The sequence below is a fragment of the Poecilia formosa genome, unplaced genomic scaffold (genome assembly GCF_000485575.1).
Source record: "Poecilia formosa unplaced genomic scaffold, Poecilia_formosa-5.1.2 Scaffold93, whole genome shotgun sequence".
Classification (NCBI taxonomy): domain Eukaryota; kingdom Metazoa; phylum Chordata; class Actinopteri; order Cyprinodontiformes; family Poeciliidae; genus Poecilia; species Poecilia formosa.
This window is the reverse complement of record NW_006800032.1, coordinates 317,591-331,663: the sequence shown is the minus strand read 5'-3', so window position 1 is coordinate 331,663 and position 14,073 is coordinate 317,591. Positions and strand designations below refer to the sequence as shown.

At 41.4% G+C, this 14,073-nt stretch overlaps 1 protein-coding gene across 2 annotated transcripts in view; it reads left to right on the top strand.

The window, feature by feature from the left end:
* Window positions 1-951: 951 nt before the first annotated feature.
* atp2a3 (ATPase sarcoplasmic/endoplasmic reticulum Ca2+ transporting 3) overlaps window positions 952-14,073 on the top strand; it is a 51,646-nt gene continuing 38,524 nt past the window's right edge. The window contains exon 1 of one of the 2 annotated variants that reach the window (XM_007557939.2): window positions 952-1,488. In XM_007557939.2, the coding sequence (XP_007558001.1) occupies window positions 1,371-1,488 (118 nt within the window). In that variant the 5' untranslated portion in view covers window positions 952-1,370. The remainder of the gene's footprint in view (window positions 1,489-14,073) is intronic. The other variant, XM_007557940.2, reaches the window with a different exon arrangement.

Sequence of the window (14,073 nt, the reverse complement as noted above, 5' to 3'; positions counted from 1 at the left end):
CACTTTAATCTTATTACTGGATTGGGAATAATTATGACCGGAGTGTTAATGCTACGCTAAGAAAATAAAATTAGAACAAGAAAGTCATAAAATTACAAAAGTAAAATCACAATATTAGTCATAATACACAGTAAAAATGCCAGTGTTGAATTAACACCCAAAAGTGTCTATATGTGTCCAAGTCAGCAGGTGTTAAAGTAACACTTTTGAAAGTGTTAAAAGATTGACACCCATTTTTTTTTGTTTTTTTGTTAAATTAACGTTGGTCTATAATACTGAAATGGGTTTAAGAAAAGTTAAACTTTCCATTTCTGTGTATTGTTTTGAATATTTTCCACTGGATTTGATTGATATTGACGCCTTGTGGGTCAATTATTTACTTTTTTAACCCCACATTATGTTTTGTGAACAACACTACACTGGTGTTACTTTTTTATATTTTAACACTAGCACAGTTGTAAATGTTAATGTGACACTCTGTATTGTTGAATTTAACACCAGCTGACTTTACTGTGTATAACCAGAATGCAGTCCTAATATTTCGACTTTATTCCAGTACCCTTTATTTTCCTAACATTATTCTTGCTTGTATGTAATATTCTGACTTCATGTTTGTAGTTTTATGACTTTATTCCAGTAATTTTATTTCTTCTACTTTTTAACTTTATACTCCGCGGTAAAATTAGTAGCGTTAAGAGTAGCGGGTCACAAAGCAAAGCCTCACTGTTGCTGACTTATTTGCTTTGATGGGGGGCAGCTTCATCTTGGTAAAACGGCCCCCCAAAAACGTGGGATTCGCCTCTGCTCGAAGGACAACTGGAGGTTGTTGAATTCACAGCCATGTAGCTGAGCGCTTCTCCCGCAGCAAGAACTAATCTGGTTCAGGCTGTGCGGGTTGTTGTTTTTTTTTCTCTCTCTCTCTCTTTTTTTTAGCCTGTCTGTATTGAAGCAGCTGCAGGAGGCAGCGGCACCCTGCGCCCAGGTAGACGCAGCCAATCGGAGCGCAGGAGGGAGGGCTGAACGGCGAAGAGGCGGTCTGCGGCGCTGCAGCCACAGCACACCTTCAGATGGAGATGAAGTAACAGCGGCGGCACAGCTACAGAGGGACGACAGCGACCGAACCGCGGATTCCGGACGTGTATTTTTTTTCTTCTTCTTCTTCCTTCCACCTTCTCGCTGTCCGTTCAGGTTTGGGGAGGAGGACAAGAACAGGTGACTGAGCCACATCGACCGGCCGGGAGGGTCCACCCGGTGTAAACATAAAAAAAAATAAATAAATAAAAAAAATTAGCGTTTACCAACCTCGCGCACCTTACTACTTCCAACTACATGCATTTGGACCTGAATATCTGAAGCCTCGTTCAACCAAGATGGAAAATGCGCACACTAAGTCTGCGAGCGAAGTTTTAGACAACTTCGGCGTGAACGAAATCACCGGGCTGACCCTGGAGCAGGTCCACGCCAGTCTGCAGAAATATGGACCGAACGGTAAGTTTTTTGGGTTTTTTTACACCTACACTAACCCGCTCTTTCCTCCGCTCTGCCGCTCGTATCGATTCCTCCGCCAGGAAATCCCTCAGCCGACGTTATATTTTCAAGCTGAGGCAGATAGTGATGGTTAAAAAAAAAGAGAGAAAACATTTAAAAAAAAATGAGTAAAACACAATTTCCCTCCTCTAGCACTTATACAAGCTGGACATTCAGTGAAACACACAGGTCCGTTTTTGAAATCCTCCAGCGTGCAGCGCGCTGGTTAAAGTTGAGATCTCCTCCAGCCAGTGTCTGGTCATGCGGGCTCCCCTGCGAGGACGCATCATCTCAAGCTTTCACCTCCTCCACCACCCAGGCCCCCCCACACCCCAGCCCCCAGCCCGGATCTTGTCGGTGGGTTCAGCTGCTGCGTCCGAGAACGCAGGCGGGGATCAGGAAGTGCAGCGCAGGCTCCCTCAGGCTGCCTGGAAGACTTAAATGAAATGCATCAGATGATGAAACAGGCAATCCTGAACAACCTGTTTTCACTTTCAACAGTTGCTCTGTTGAAAGTGCACATGTTTCCAGTTCACATTGTACCACAAAGGTTGGAGGGGAGAGGGAGGAGAGTGATAAATGCCCCACTGTCTACTTCCAGGTCCTTAAAAATACTACTACTGCTAATAATAAAGTAGCTGTGTAGGTAAATGGATTCTGTTTAGTCACAGCCCCCTCATCATCCTGAACACCATGCTGGTGCTTGATGCATTTTCGGACTCCGACCTGACATCAACACACCTTTCTGTCCCCCCCCCGCCTGTCATTTGCATGTGTGGCCAAGCCGTGGAGCAGAGTGGCACATTGTGCAGGGGCCGAACACTAGCCCTTTTGTTGCGAGCCGGCCTCCTCTCTAACCCCAGGGGCTTGTGATGACTTCATGGAAAAAAAAAAAAAAAAAAAAAAAAAGCAACGTCTTGCCACAGATAACATCTCTTTCGCTTTTAGCTGTGAACTTCCTGCCTTGTGCGAGCACGTTGCAGGCAAACACTGTAAGGAGGGGGAAGGAATACCCCGCTTGCTCCCTTTCAGGTTCATGTGCGAGCCAAAATGAGTTAAAAACAGCATTAGTGTGGCTTGGATTTGTTTTTGTTTTTTTTTTCCTAGTTTTACTTCTGGTTGTTCGACTGCTCAGTGTCTCCCTTCCCTCTGCTGGTAAACCGCAGGGCTTTGTCGATGAAGCGAGGTGAGCATCTGTTCACAGCAGTTTGCAGGGAGTGATTGGTAGGTTGGGAACTCCTGAAGACTATATGCTGTCAGCATAATTAGATTCTCCTGCAGCAATAACCATCAAGTGGAAATGCCACGGTTTCACAGTGTGATGGAATCTACTCAAAAATGTGTCGGTGCTGCAAGTGACGGGCTGGACAAACCAAGCCATGCAAGGCTCAAAGTCGTACGGCGTTGAAGTCAAACATGTTGTCCATCTGTCGCCATAGCAGCAGCAGCAGCAGCACTGTTGTCTTTTTATAACGGATCGGTTTGCACTCTGTGTTTAGCACGGTTTGATTAAGGTTAACTAGTCGGTCAACGCTAAATGAGTAGTGCACTTTTGTAAAAATGGGGTTTTGTTGAAAGCTTTGAGCAGGTAATACCCTACCGTAACTCCCTAAATATTTTTACTTGTATACATATTTTTTTTTTTTTTTATGGCTGAAGCTAGTGGTCAATCAGCCAAGAGCTGAGTGGACTTCTCCTGTCTTTAATTAATAAATAACTGGAACCTCTAAAAGTGCATGGTGCTTTTTTCATACTCGCCATGTGACATTTTAAGTCCTCCGGAGGTCCACTGCTGACCTGTGGCAAACTTCTTCTTTTTTTTTTCTTTTTTTTTTACCAGGAAACGAGCACAATTAGTTCCTGTTCCTGCTAATCCTGAAAGATATAATTTATTCAAATTGGGGGGCGTGGGGGGATAGCACACTGTATTCCTTTAAAACAATCACTTTTTTATCTTTAGCTGACTCTGCACTTTTTTTTTTTAAATAAATCTGCTTTGTGTTTGGTGCACTCTTTGAAAGTGAGTATTCTTATTTAGCGAGGTCTGGGATCTGTCATTAGAACTCGTATGTATGATATTAGAGGGATGTTTAGTTTCCACAACACGACTGGATATTAGAGATGCATCAATCATAATTTTCTTTTGTCATTTCCAATACCTATTCTGTCATCTGCCGATTAAAAACTTTGCAATTCAGAATTTTACACCACATAAAACAAGTACATAACCCTTTAATGATGATGTCTTACCAAGTAGGTAGTTTTGAAACTAAGAGCAAATAAAGGGATTGCAGCTGTTATGTTTTTATTTCATGAAGCACAACAAAAAGTGCGTTGAAGTATGAAGTGAAAATGGTGAACCTTTTAGTTTTGGTGCAGTGAATAGAAATGCGTTTTACATTCTGATTGGCCATACACTGTCCAATTTCACAATGTATGAGAGGTGAAGTGCAACAGCCTTCTTTTAGCCAACTGACCAGCAGTGCACAGCATGTTGGGGCTCCATGCTGAAAGAGAAAACTTTGCTCACTCCAACACTTCCTTTCAAAACTCCGTCAAAGGATTTAAAACCGCAGGAACGATGAATTTTTAGCTGTTTTGCAGCTGATGACGTTAAAAACGCACAAACCGCACTGAGACGAGCAGCAGAGGAGAAGAGTAGCTGAGGGTTTCCTCGCTGCCTCTCTGTGTTCGGGGATGGATGAGGGATTTTCCTCCTCGGCCGCAGTCTGGAAGCCGTGAGCCGTCTCGTTAATCGGAGCTCTATCGTAGCTCTCGTCGTCACATATTGCCTCGTTACCTCTGAAGGTAAAGCAAAGGCTGAAATGAGGCTTCCTTTCTGTCAGATTTTCCACTCCAAGAAGACAAATCGCAACATCTTTTTCACGTTTTGGAGCCTTTTTATTTCCTCTCCCTCCATGTGATGTTGAAAGATGTGTAGATGCCGTTGCTCTGTGGCTTCATTCTCTCCTTTGTTGTGACAGTGAGGGTCTCACAACCCACCCGTCTTCAAACACACAATTGGATTATTTTTTTTCCCTATGATACTGGAAAGTGAGCTTAGCCACAACATCAGCCGGCCTTTTATTCACATTCACGCTTCACGTTAATGCTTCGCCGGGAGCTTCCCTGCTCTCAGTGTCATTCATTCAAAGAGGCATTTAGCTAATTTTGCTGCCAGGGTGTGCGAGCGCCTCGTTTTACCGGACGCTTTAGCACCTTCATTGAGAAATGGCTGCTTCTGATGTTGTAGAGAGGGAAGGTAGTCTCCCACTTACACACACTGATGCACACACTCTGTTCCTCTGCAGGAAGGAGGCTTTGTGGTGCGTGATTGTCTCCTCTGTACCCGCAGCCCTTATTTCAAGGGTGCACTCTGTTCATTTTCGAAGAGCTTCAGTAAAAAGGAATATGGGCCCCGTGAGAAATCAGCCTTTTTTTGTCCTGAACGGGGCGGCGGGTCTCCTGACGGCCGTCCTTAAATGATTGCGACGCTCGGATGAGTGGAGAATTCCCTAATAGAGATTCCTGCATCCCGGCTTCAGTTCTTCACACGGCTGAACGTTATTGCACCGGAGAGGAGTGTTTGTCGTTATTAATATCGTAATTTCCTCCGTCTCAGCGCTGCTGTGCATGGCTGAGGAGTTATGAAGATCTTAGAGGGTTGTAAAAATTCGACGGGACCCTCCCACTGGAAGCCCGATTATACAACGCAGTCGGGTCAGGCACGTTGTGTCGTGATAGAAGCTCTTTCTTCTAGTAGGCATGGAGCGATTGCCGGGCGGTAGCTAACAGTTTCTAACGTCTTAAGTCGACACATGAGATGCCTGAAAAAGCGCTGGGGTGACAGGAGCTGACAGCAATGCAGCGCTGACCCTCCCCCACCTGTTGCTGCATACTGCTGGTCAGCTAGCTGGCGACACACACGGTTTGGAAATGTTTCCAAAGATCACATAGAGTTGAAAGAGTTCCTCCCATTAACGAGGCATGGTTCATCTACTGGTACCAAGGCTTTTGAAACTGGTTTCAAAGACGCAAATATGTTCCTTCCTGCCGTTCCTATAGTTTAAAGTCCTTTTAATGAGATGCAAATGTGACTTTTTCTGACGTTTTCCAGTTACGGGAACTGTGAAAAATCATTGTGTGTAAATAACAGGAGTGCCACCTATTATTCTCATTAAAGTAGAGCTGTTTTACTTAAACAGTGACTAAGTTTAGCAGGTATTTATTTTAGCTTTTTAATGGTCTGTATGTATTATAATCAAGAGTTGGGTGTAGTTGTGATTGTTATAATTGGAATTGTCAATATGTCATATAATTTTAGCCAGAGATGTAATGATTAGATTATTGTGGCCAACTTAAAATCTCTGGTTTTGTTCGAGATTAATACCAATTTATTAAAACAAGTAGGAAATAAGTGCTGTGGACAAACAACTTATCTTATATTTAATTTGTTCTAAAACGTCACATTGACAATTTAAACCAAAGGGGAGTGAAATTAAATGCGCCGTCCCCTGAGTATGCCAATACTGAAGCTAACAGCCGACTAGCTAACGGTAGTGTGTCAATACTCACATAAACCCAGTTGTAGAATTTTTAAATGGTTTAGTAAACTAAAAAACAATAAATTACTAGTATCGAGACATTAGATAAGAAAACTGGAACTTCATATATTTCCAAATCCATTAAGGGTCAAAAGGATTAGCTTTGCTGTACCTCATTAAGCCTTATCTGCACATCTTCCTCTGTCATCTTTTCTCATGAACTGCAGAAATGCTTAGACATATTTTAGACCTTACAGCTACTTTGTGAAGAGCTCTTACTTCCTATGACGTCTTTTGAAATCCCTGAAACTAGCTAACTTGAGCTAGCTGTTTGGTGTCTGTACTTCTCCTTTGCTGACAAGGAAACTTACAGCTGTTTAGTTTCTTTAGTGTGTGTGTGTGTGTGTGTGTGTGTGTGTTTAAAGGGGTCAAGACGTACTAGTAAACATTTACATGTAAATAAATATAACCCAGTGGCTAATTTTCACCTTTAGTCACATTGACCAGGTTGATGTTTGGTAGCCAGGTCTCACCAGAAGTTGTTCTGAATCGGTAACACCTATGGTGTGTTTACTGATTAGGAAAAAGAAGGAATTTTTGACCTTCCTATTAGCGAACCACCAATCAAGTGTAAAAAAATAATCCTACTGATTTAGTTGTGTATTTCCAATTTTAGCAGTAACATGCAATATGATTTTTTTGCTTCTCTCTAAAATCAGCTTGATGATGTTATGCATTTTAGTTCAGTTTTTTCTCACTGTAAATATAATGAAACTGCAGCGTTTTCCTCCGGTTACCAATCTGTGCAGCTGAAACTTAGGTCGTTGCCTAACTTTCAGCCGCATTGAAAACATCATGAAGACAAACATTTCAAACTTTTTCATCCACTAGAAGGCTGCGCTGCACCTCCACCAAGTCTCTGCTTGCATCAATTTAAAGTCTTCTGAGAAATGTTCCCATCATGCTTTTTGGCCCGTTTTCTCATCATGGACTTTAGGTTGAAGTCTCCCTGCTTCACTTCTGAGACGTTACAGCACTCTGCACGCTTTGGCTTCTGCCACAAATAATAACTACAACTTCCTCTAGTAGTCTGGCGGGATCTCTGTCGTGATGTCGTTTCTCTTCCTGTTCTGCAACTCAACATCAGTGCGGTCTGACTTTATCGCTCTCAAGTTTGAACTACGAGATACGTTGTGCCGCTTCCTGCTCCTCCTCCTCCTTCACACCAGAGCGACTTGCACGTTGCTTCTGACCGTGACGCTGTCAGCTGCTAAAAGAAAAAGAAAAGGTGTCCAGTGGAGTTGGTGAACCAGCGCTAACAGCGTTGGCACTTTGTGGGCTGAGGAGGGACAGTTATGGTTAGAGAAAACTAAACTTGAAGCTCTTTGCAGGGGGTTGAGTCACTTCCCTCTTCTAGTGGGCTCTTGTGTGTATCTGGCTTCAGAAGGAGCTGCGATCCTGTTCTAGCTTGTCACTTCTTCCCTCCCACCTCTGCATCTGTCACAGCCTTATGCTGTTGTTGATGATGATGATGATGATGTTGAGTCAGAGTTCGGTCTTCTGCAGAGAAAAAGTAGAAAGACGAGGTGTTTTATTCAAGCTGGGTGTTTTTAGGTTTTTGTGCAGATCGATGAGCTCTGGGAGAAAATGTTTTGGGTATATTTGGAGCCAGATGGTATATATGAATGTTTCCAAAATAAAGCGTCGGGCGAGCTCAGCATGCAGATGGAAACCGTGTGAACTGACGTGTGATGTTCTGGTTTTATTTATTTATTTTTTTTTCTCTTAATTGGACATTGCTGGAGCTCTGCAGCACAGATGGTCCCACAGATGAAACCTGCTTGTGTCTCATTTATTCTCAGTCATTGCATTTATTTATTTATTTTTTTTAGTTCAGTTTGTTTAGAAATGCATGCAGAACTATTCGCATCACTTGATGTTTTTATTTTTGTCATATTGCAACCACAGTTTATTTTGGATAATTATAAAGAATTAAAGATAATGATGCATGGATTTTTATAGATGCAGGTGATCACTTTCAAAAGTGATCGCCTGCAATGTTTCTCGTTACTTTGGGGCGGGGGGGGGAAAAGAATTAGGATTTATTTGGGTAAAACTAAGCTCCAGTTGATAATATTTGCAAACTCCCAAAACTGATGGTCGCTGGAAATGGTCCTTTTAGTGTTTTCAACTGCGTTTTGTTTTTTCTCCTGTTGCATGAAAGAATCAAAAATCATCAATACATCTAAAACTGTAATTAAATGTATTCAATATGTCGTGTTTAGCAGTTGGGTGCATGATTTAATACGGCAGCTCTTTATTTTAATTATTTAGTCACATTTTGTACAGCATTAGAATGAAATCGGACTAACGCCACTCGACGATTAGTGAAAATAAATACTAAACACAATCATTGTAGCACAACAACCAAACAGAAAATTGGAAAAAATATATTTATATATCTGCAGAAAATTCAGCAACTGAAGGTAAGAAATTAAAAATATTTGCTTTAAAGATTGTCTACAGCATGTGATAGCCTATTTAAAGTGAATATATGTTACTTTAATGGCACTTTTTACAACTCAAGCAGCGTCATGAAGACTGAGTGACCTGGCAGAAAGAGCAGGGGACAAAAAGGGTCAGGTTATTCCATGACATCCAGACCCAGCCTTGGATGTCATCCAAAAAATGTAAAAAAACGCACAATGCACCTACCAAAACATGGCCGCTCACCTAATTATGCAAGCGGACAAGTTGCCCATGGTAACTCTGGAGGAGCTGCCGCCATCCACGACTAAGGTGGAAGAATCTGACCTGACCTTGACAAAAGAGTAGCAAGAGTTGTGGCATTTTTTTGACAGAAAGCTGCAAAAAAATGTAGTTTGCATTTTTCCACAAGTCACATGTAGAGCAGTAATCTGACCCAAATTAATCTTACTGGGCTACATGTAGCATCATGCTGTGTATGGTGGAAAACCACAATGTCCACATAATAGGTCATTGTGATAACAGGATGTTGTGGGGAGGCTTTACCTCAGCAGGTAGAGGGAGCTTCATACAGAGACGTCTGCAAAGAAAACCTGGGAAAGTCCACAAAAGCTTGAGATTGGGTTGTGGGTTCTGCTTCCAGTACCACACCAATCTTTAAAATGACTTGAATCAAATTGGATTCATGGGTTCAGACCTAAATATAACAGAGAAACCATGGCAACATGCACATAATTTACTTTGTAGGAGTGCAAAACTTTATAACAGCTATAAGAGGTTCAAAACATACAGTAGCTGTAAGTGGGGTGGATAAAAAAATAAATAAAATAAATGTCACATCTTGCAGATTTTTTTTTGTGTGTCAAACCGTCTTTGTCCACTTCCCCAGTTATGCAGCACCACAATACTGAATTTGGTGAAGCACAGCATGGAAACTAACAGTTTTAACCATATTGGCCCACATCTTTTGTTGCACACCGCCTCTGCGATTTGTGATTCTTCAAACCACGATTCCAGAGTAACAAAGTTTTCTCTCCAGCTGCTCTTGCTTCAGGGCTGTCGATCGGTCCTTTTGATTGGACAGAAATGTCGCTCTGGTTTAAAAACCCAGAATAAACCATATTAATAGCACGGCGTTAACACAGATATTTTTGGGGGCCGGTGTTTTGGGGATTGCAGATTTTTTTTTCTTTTTTTTCTCTGCAGTTTTCAGCTGTATTAGTTGGCTACTGGATGGATATCTGCCAATAATAAAATAATAATGAAATGACTCTTTGCACAGCTGCGACCTCGAAGAGGAAGCTTCGAGTCCCAACGAGCTATCAGCTCTGTGCTAATCACCTCATGCATGTCCTGTTCTGTTAACAACATGTTTTCCTTTTCCTCCTTGACTTGCTGGTGGCGGTAAAATGTGACATTTTGGGCTCATTTTAAAGAGACTTTCACGTGTGTGGAACATTGCATGGATGCAAAGATTAGATGTACTTATCTATAAATCTACAACAGTCACAACTTGAGTAAACGGTTGCAGTTTGACTCATCTGCAGCAGATTATCAAGTCATTAAAATGCACCGTTTGTAAAGGCAAACAAAGGCAGAATGCAGTCACAAGTGGACCGTGCGAGTGATTCTGCTGGATAAGTCCAGCATGCAAGTTTCTGTGCAAATACAGATTGAGGGGGAAGATACAGTTTCTGTCCCCGACCACAGATTGTTGGTGCCAGAAACGGTCCGGCCAATGAACAGCTGCAGCATGTCATCTGCTGTCCTAATTGGCTATATAAAATCTCAAATCTAAGCTGAAATCTCCCAAAAATATTTGTATCTGTACCAGAATATCCAATAGATCAGCTAATCTATAGCTGAAATGAACCAAATTGTTTTCTCCAGCAACTGTGCATGTTCTTGGAATCAGCCTCAATGAAATTATAATATTATTTTAGAGTGTGTGAATCCTTTCAGGATCTTTAGATGTCCAGCTTTTTTTTTAAAAATGCTGGTTTTATCAAAATGTCAAACAAACTAAATCAACACGAAAGTCCGTTTGGCACCAAGAAGCACATAGATATTTTCACGTCCTCGTTGCTGTCCACAAGTCTCGTCCAGGTCGCTCTGCAGACGCCCGGATTTTTGAAACTGTTTATGCAGATGACTAAAACCAGCAGTGTCCAAAACTTTAATGCACAGTTTATCAGTCATTCTGCCTTGAAATCACTCAAGATTTCTTCTTCTCTTTTAAAGTCAAATGTTGGTCAGTCTGTGGTCCAAGTGTTGCACAATTAATCTGAATATCTATGAAAGTTTCTAAAAAGTCATTTCTTGTGTGCTTGACACACACTGTACAATTTAAAAAAAATCTTAAATGCGTCACAAGTGAATTACTATAAAATCCTATGATTAAAGACAGCTTTATGTTCAGCAGTTCTGCATTTTTGCATTAAACGGTAAGAGGGATATTAATTAAATAAGATAATTATTTAATAATCAAGCAAAATCAATCAATACTATTTTAGCAAATGACTATGCATGTGTGTTTTACACACATTGCTGGTTAGAAGTGGTTTGTCCAAACTCTAACTGAAGAAATAAATACAAATACCCGAAGTGAAATGGCTAGAGAAGTTAATATTTAATAACGTAGTGTCCCCCATACAAGGAAACACAAAGTGTGGCACAGTTGTGTATCATGTAACCATCAGGACTCATCTTTCACATGTCTGCTGGCACACCTGCCACTTTGTCAGTTTTTGTTGTTGGTGGCATTGAGGTGCATGTTTGGGTTTCAGGTTTCAGCTTTTCTGTAGCTTCTTTCAGATAGATTCAGGTCAGCACGCATAGCTGCACACTTTCAATCTCCTGAATTTTAACCATTCTTAATTGTTATTTGTTTCCTGTATCAGATTTATTCTAAAACTTTAATAACAATAAGAATCGGCAGCAGATCCACCACAGGTACTGGTTGCTTCAACTTTGACGTCTGGTACCTTTAATGGTCGTAAACGGCGCCATTGTCCACGGGATTTTTCTTAAAGGTGAGAGTCGGGTAGGCTCGGCTCAGTTGTTACCAAAATGTCAACATTTGTTTCATCTCCAGCTGGTTTTACACTGCTCTGTGTCAAACAACCCAAATTCTTTGAAAACACGTTCCCCTCCTCTCCTGTGGTGGCGCTGCACCAAGAACCATTGAAGGAATTTGTATTTGCCCAGAATGCTCTGTGCTATAGTTCACTTCCTGCTTTTGGAGCGTTTTCCAGTCCACTTGGCATTCATATTCGAACTGCCCTAAAGATCACTTCAACCGACTCGAGACCTGGGCTTTTAGGCAGACCATAATTTGCTTTTTTTCCCGTATCGGAGTTCAACTACTCTTCAACGTCTCGCCCAAACGAACTCCAGTCCATTGGGAAATGGACTGGAGTTCGACTAAAGCGAACTAACCAGGGCTGGTGTGAATGCATCCTAGGAGGATATGTGTTTGTTGCCTCCTACAGGCAAATCAGGGATCTGAACCACAGTTAATGTGGAAAAGAGTGCAATGATCCTTTTAGTACACTGATAATATTCAATTGATATTTATATTACTGCTTAAAGAGAGGGGGAAAAAACGACACTAATGCTATGGTTTCAGTATACGATATTGTTTTTATAAAAAATAGGAATGATCCCAATATTATTTTTTTATCCAAACTGGTGAACCAGGGAACTGATCTGCATCAGAGAGCCCACAGGTCTTGTTTTTGTCTTCCTTTTCTTTTCATCAGACATATGTAGTACGATCCCAGGGAAACTGTTTTCATCTCGTGTCCCACAGAACCCGAGGGACAGTAACTTATCTGTGAACATTTTTCCCAGCACTTCCTTAAATCTATTTATAACTTCCTATCACTGTGTCCGTAGTTGAGCTGTGCTCAGTCAAAGCACCATTCAGTCCTCTTGAACTCGTCTGGATGTCTGTGCATGACTTTTCTACACCAACTTTGACAAATTTCCATCAATTTAACCAGTTTAACGACTGAAGAGTCTTAAAAACTAGTCTGCAGACTTCTAAAACAAGGTTGTCCTAATATTTCAGGGTATTTTCTTCCAGGTGTCTGACAGCTTTGTTGTATTTGGAAGTCATTACGTCCCTTTTAAACCATAAAATCATACACTTGTTGGTTTGAGGCCATAAAAACACTGGAATTTTTATCAAAATTTTCCCTTTTTTTTCATTTTCCATTTTAAAATCCTTCGACTTTGACAGAATTCTGAACTGATCAACATTTCTTTGCTTGAGAATTAAACAAAATCCAAAACTCAAGGTTGTTGCTAAATCTGTCCAAGTCCTGCTGTTCCTGGGTTGCTGTTCTGCAGCCATGTAAGCCAAGAAAAACAGCGACTTGACGAGACGACTGATGTCTCTGTTGTCTGTGCTGCTTTCTGTGCGCTCCGTAATAACGTTAGGGCTGATAATGAGGCACATTTATCATCCCCATTTGATACGGTTAATGCGTTCAGACCGTTTCCAGTGGGAGAATACGTTAAGAGATTAAGTGGATATAGGAAGCTATCATTAGGGGTTACCATCATGGTATTTATAGGCCTGTTTTACGCTCTTATGGTTAGTGGATTGCTCGGGATCTTGAAGTCCTCATCTTACTGTTCCTTCCTGTGCTTCCCCATTTACTGGACTGTTGGCTTGTGTGTGTGTGCGCGTGCGTGCGTGTCGGCCGTCTCCGTGCTGCTGCCAAAGGTGCATCACCAGCAGATCGAGGAGGCAGAAACAGATTCATCTGCATTAGAAAGAGGAGCAGGTTGTCTACAGTGGTGTGCTGTATCAAAGCCCCCATTATTGCACGGGAGTCTTTTTTTTTTTTTAGGACATTTTGATAGATACTGATGCATTAGTCGTGACGGGCTCTGAGCCAGATCGCCGTGGTAACTGGCGAAACATTTCTTGTGTTTGCAGTTTTCACACGCAGCCTGAATTCTGGCTTGTTAGAAACGACTCCGTGGTCTCGGTCGTGCCGATTCCATTTTTTTTTACTGTCGTCATTTTCAAAACAATTGAATAACAGTGTGGTGCAGGGACTGGTGTGGAGGTGGTGTTAAAGTTTATCCTCTTTCATGCATGAAAGCAAATGCTGCTAGTAATCTTTTTACACTAGAGGGGAAAGTGCATAGCGTGCACCGGACACAACGCTGCATGTTGATGCAGTGAATAAATTACAAAAATGATGAATTTTCTGCCCTTAATGAGTAGGACGAACAATTTTCAGATTTTTACTTTCTTTTATTTTTCAGTTGAACTTGCACAGATTACAGCCAAAAAGAGAACATAAGCCAATTCACCAATCAGACTTCATTGATCTGATCAAAGGAAAAATGGCTAATTATTGATGAGATAAGATCAAGGAAATATTATCCAATCATTGGTCATATCTGATCAAGAAAAAAATGGATTAACCATTGATCGGGCCAAAGGAAGGCCTATTTTGATTTTAATCTGATCATTAAAAAAAGGCCTGATTCCCAT